Raw genomic sequence first — 4347 nt, 5'->3', positions numbered from 1 at the left:
CACATGACACCGTACATGAGAGCTAAAATTCTATACATTGTCACGTGATTTGTTATGTTACATGAGTGATTTGTTATGTTACATGAGTCAAATGTGATTAAATTTAAATGAGAGTCAAAATCTCACGCAAATCTATTCTCTAACTAAAATGTTTAAATAAAAAGATTAAATTTTGTTAAGACAGTTTAGACAATAACTCTTGCAATAACATGCAATTTGCGGAGCGCGTGTTCGAATCTACGCCGCTCCACCTATTTATATTTTTATGTGTGCCTATTATTATGCACAATTGTAATTCATAGTATTGCATATGTAACATTATTCTTTTGAATATTTTACTCTAAACGTCACAAGAGCCTAATATTCAGTTCCACTATAAATACAACCTTAGTTGAGAGGGTGAGGATATATAACAATCGGTTCAAAGGAAAACCTTAGTTCAAAACCAACCTGTTTCCATGGCTCCTGTACCAATTTCCACCATCAACGTAGGACACATTGATGATGTACAAGAACTAAGAAGAACAAAACCAAAGACAGTTCCTCAAAGATTTGTAAGAGACATGACAGAAAGACCAACACTTCAAACATCTCTTTCAGCACAAAATAGTGACATGCCTGTCATTGATTTCTCTAAGCTTAGTAAAGGGAGCAAAGAGGATTTGCTCAATGAACTTTGCAAGCTTTCGGTCGCTTGTCAAGAGTGGGGATTTTTTCAGGTAAATAAATGCTTATTATGTATAAGTTATTTGAGGACATACTTGTTAATTGAAACTAATAATGTTGAGTGTTGTGATTAGGTGATTAATCATGAGGTTGACATCAATCTAATGGAGAACATAGAGGATATGAGTAAGGAGTTTTTCATGCTACCTTTGGAAGAGAAACAGAAGTACCCTATGGCACCAGGAACAGTCCAAGGATATGGACAAGCTTTTGTTTTCTCAGAGGACCAGAAACTTGATTGGTGCAACATGTTTGCTTTAGGAATTGCACCTCTCTATGTTAGGGACCCAAATCTTTGGCCAAAGAAACCAGCAAAACTCAGGTAATATATATTTTATACATAGTCGTCTTAAATTTTTGAAGATCCTCGGCAAATTAGCCACGGTTCAACCATGACAAAAGATACAAAAATCTTATTTAACTACTTTTTAACAATGACAAAGATTTTATGAGGTCCTATTTAAGTACAGTTTAACTGTGACAAATTTAGACTCTTTACAGTAGTCTGTCTTACACGTCTTATAGGAAACAAAAAATATATATTTTTTATTTAGTAAAATGATTTTTTTCTCTTCATATTCATGCAGTGAAACAATAGAATTGTACTCAAGAAAAATCAAGAAACTTTGTCAAAATTTGCTGAGATACATAGCATTAGGCCTGAGTTTGGAAGAAGATGTTTTTGAGGAGATGTTTGGTGAAGCAGTACAAGCCATAAGGATGAATTACTATCCAACATGTTCAAGGCCTGACCTTGTTTTGGGCCTGAGTCCTCATTCAGATGGAAGTGCTCTTACTGTGCTGCAGCAAGCAAAGGGAAGCCCGGTGGGCCTTCAAATACTTAAAGACAGCAGATGGGTCCCTGTTCAACCAATTCCAAATGCTCTTGTCATCAACATTGGTGACACAATAGAAGTAAGACTATTTCACTTTTCAAAGTTCACTGTTTACGAATAACATACCGTCTTAAATTTTTGGAGGTTCACATTTTTTACTGTTTAACTGTGACAAATATATTTTGAGAATATATTTAATTCTGGTTTAATCGTGACACATTTTAAATCATATATGATAGCCTATCTTTCACGTTCTTTCTCAAAGATGAACATAGTAAATAGTTATTATATTGTTCATTTTGTTATGGACTTCGGATTTTAATTTGCATTTTGCAGGTTCTTACAAATGGAAAATACAAGAGTGTGGAGCATAGGGCTGTGGCTCATGAGGAAAAAGATAGGCTTTCAATTGTGACATTTTATGCTCCTAGTTATGAAGTAGAGCTTGGACCAATGCAAGAATTTGTGGATGAAAATCACCCATGCAAGTATAGGAGATACAATCATGGAGAGTATAGTAAACATTATGTGACAAATAAATTACAAGGAAAGAGGACTTTGGACTTTGCAAAAGTGGAAAAAAGTGAATAATACTACAAACTAGGAAGTCCTGGCCAGTTCTCCAACTAGCTAGGATCACTTATTGAAAATATATAAAATCTACCATATGAAAGTATGAAGGAATTCAAGCATCTTAATTTTTATTTTATTGGTAAATAGGTAGAAGAATTAGTTTGGCAATTAGAAGAGTGATTGATTGTTGATTCATAAAAAAAGAAGTGTGATTGTGGCCACATACAAAAGACAAGAGTCACTATTCTTATATCAAATTTGTATTATGTATATGCTAGCTTTCAATGGAAACTAATGACATCTAATGTGTGATTGTTGTAAACTGAAAATTTGGTTCATTTTCTCATACTAGGGAAAAGCCATATTAAGTTCAATTCCTTTCCTCCCAAAGTTCTTTATGGTTGACAAAATGCTTGGGAATTGCTCTTAGCCTCCCACACTTTTGAAAACTTGAAAATACCCTTTGCATATCCGAACACATTCAAAATCACACTAAAATATGTTTTTATAAGATTCACCCAATTTTTAAAATAATCCTTACATTCTATTATTGTTTGCAGTTATTCACGCAACTGATTTAAATAACAAGTCAGTGATATTTCCGAACATGCATCTCCAAAAATGCCCGGTCTAATTTGATAAAACACCCCCTTACATGAGCTTCTTCCTCATGCTAAAAACGAAACTCCATACTCTTAAAAAACTTTCTCTCATTCTCAATCAACTTTTTAACACCAAAACACCATTCTTGTATTTCACCACTTCAAAGGGAGCAAAACAAACTGAAATTATAGGTAAAGATCATCCATTTCATCCCTAATTCCTTGCATTTATCTTGAATATGTGTTGAAAAATGGACGTTGAATCCTTTTATAATTGTATCTCTGTGTGTTTAATATGATCACACATGCTGTATATTTATATGCAAAAGAGGTACACACAATAAATAATAATATAATTTACATTTATGACTAATTGAATATCAATCAATACTAATTGATTGATAACAGGTTCTCAACACTCTCCCTTAAGTCGGATCGTATATATTGTATGATCCAAGCTTGTTACAAATATAATTCACTCGAGAACCCTTGAGAGACTTGGTAAACATATCATCCAGTTGATCTTCAGATTTGACAGATTCTGTGGTTATTTCTCCTGACAGTACCTTGTCTCTTACATAGTGACAATCTATTTCTATGTGTTTGGTTTATTCATGAAAAACCAGATTAGATGCAATGTGAAGTACCACTTGATTGTCGCATATGAGTTTTGTGGCCTGAAGGTCTCCCAACCTAAGTTCTGAGAGAAAATTCTTAAGCCACGCAAGTTCCTTCGATGCTGCTGTCATAGCATAATATTCAGCTTCAACACTAGATAGTGCAACTATGTTTTATTTCTTGCTCCTTCATGAGATCATATTTACTCCAATAATAACACAATATCTAGAAGTGGATCTCCTATCCGACGGTGATCCTGCCCAGTCTACATCTGAGTAACATGTGATTTTAGCATCACCCTTATCTTCATATAATATGCCTCTTTCTGGTGCATTCTTTATATATATATATATATATATATATATATATATATATATATACACACACACACACACGAGAATCTGAATAACTGTATTCCAATGAGTATCACAAGAAGCGCTCAGGAACTGACTCATAATGCTCACTGCAAAAGTAATATCCAGTATGATGTCGGTAAGATAATTGAGTCTACCCACTAAACGTCGATATCTTTCTGGGTCTTTCAACAGGCCCCCCTGACCCGGAAGAAGCTTGATATTGGGATTCATAAGAGTATCAATCGGACGATAGTCAAGCATACCGGTTTCAGTTAGGATGTCTAATGCATACCTACGTTGGTTAATTACAATTCCTGATGAGGACTGAGAAACTCCAATACCTTAGAAGTATCTGAGTGGACCCAAATATTTTGTTTGGAAGTTTTTGAAAAGATGAATTTTGAGTCGCTGATACCCTCTACATCGTCTCCAGTGATAACAATGTCATCAACATAAACCACAAGAAAGATGCGCCGACCAGTGGAGGAGTGAAGGAAGAAAACATAGTGATCTACTTCACATCTAGTCATACCAAATTGTATTAAGACAGAACTAAATCGACCAAATCAAGCACGTGGAGACTATAAAGAGAACGATGAAACCGACAAACAAGTCTTGAATTTCCAGGAACTATAA

General features: G+C 34.5%; 1 protein-coding gene across 1 annotated transcript; it reads left to right on the top strand.

The window, feature by feature from the left end:
* Positions 1-288: 288 nt before the first annotated feature.
* On the top strand, positions 289-2464 carry LOC127138423 (protein SRG1). The gene is made up of 4 exons (XM_051064878.1): positions 289-719; positions 801-1048; positions 1314-1641; positions 1899-2464. The coding sequence occupies exons 1-4, from the start codon at positions 459-461 to the stop codon at positions 2151-2153; spliced, it is 1092 nt and encodes a 363-aa protein (XP_050920835.1). The 5' UTR covers positions 289-458; the 3' UTR covers positions 2154-2464.
* The last annotated feature ends 1883 nt before the right edge of the window (positions 2465-4347 follow it).

Source organism: Lathyrus oleraceus, chromosome 1 (genome assembly GCF_024323335.1).
Source record: "Lathyrus oleraceus cultivar Zhongwan6 chromosome 1, CAAS_Psat_ZW6_1.0, whole genome shotgun sequence".
NCBI lineage: Eukaryota > Viridiplantae > Streptophyta > Magnoliopsida > Fabales > Fabaceae > Lathyrus > Lathyrus oleraceus.
The sequence above is the reverse complement of the archived record's forward strand: the minus strand, read 5'-3'. Positions and strand labels throughout refer to the sequence as shown.

Bases quoted from the DNA above. Each gene is read 5' to 3' on its own strand.
- LOC127138423 (XM_051064878.1), top strand. From the start codon at position 459: ATGGCTCCTGTACCAATTTCCACCATCAACGTAGGACACATTGATGAT. The intron at 720-800 runs GTAAATAAATGC...TGTTGTGATTAG, and splicing joins AAGAGTGGGGATTTTTTCAG to GTGATTAATCATGAGGTTGA. The intron at 1,049-1,313 runs GTAATATATATT...ATATTCATGCAG, and splicing joins AAGAAACCAGCAAAACTCAG to TGAAACAATAGAATTGTACT.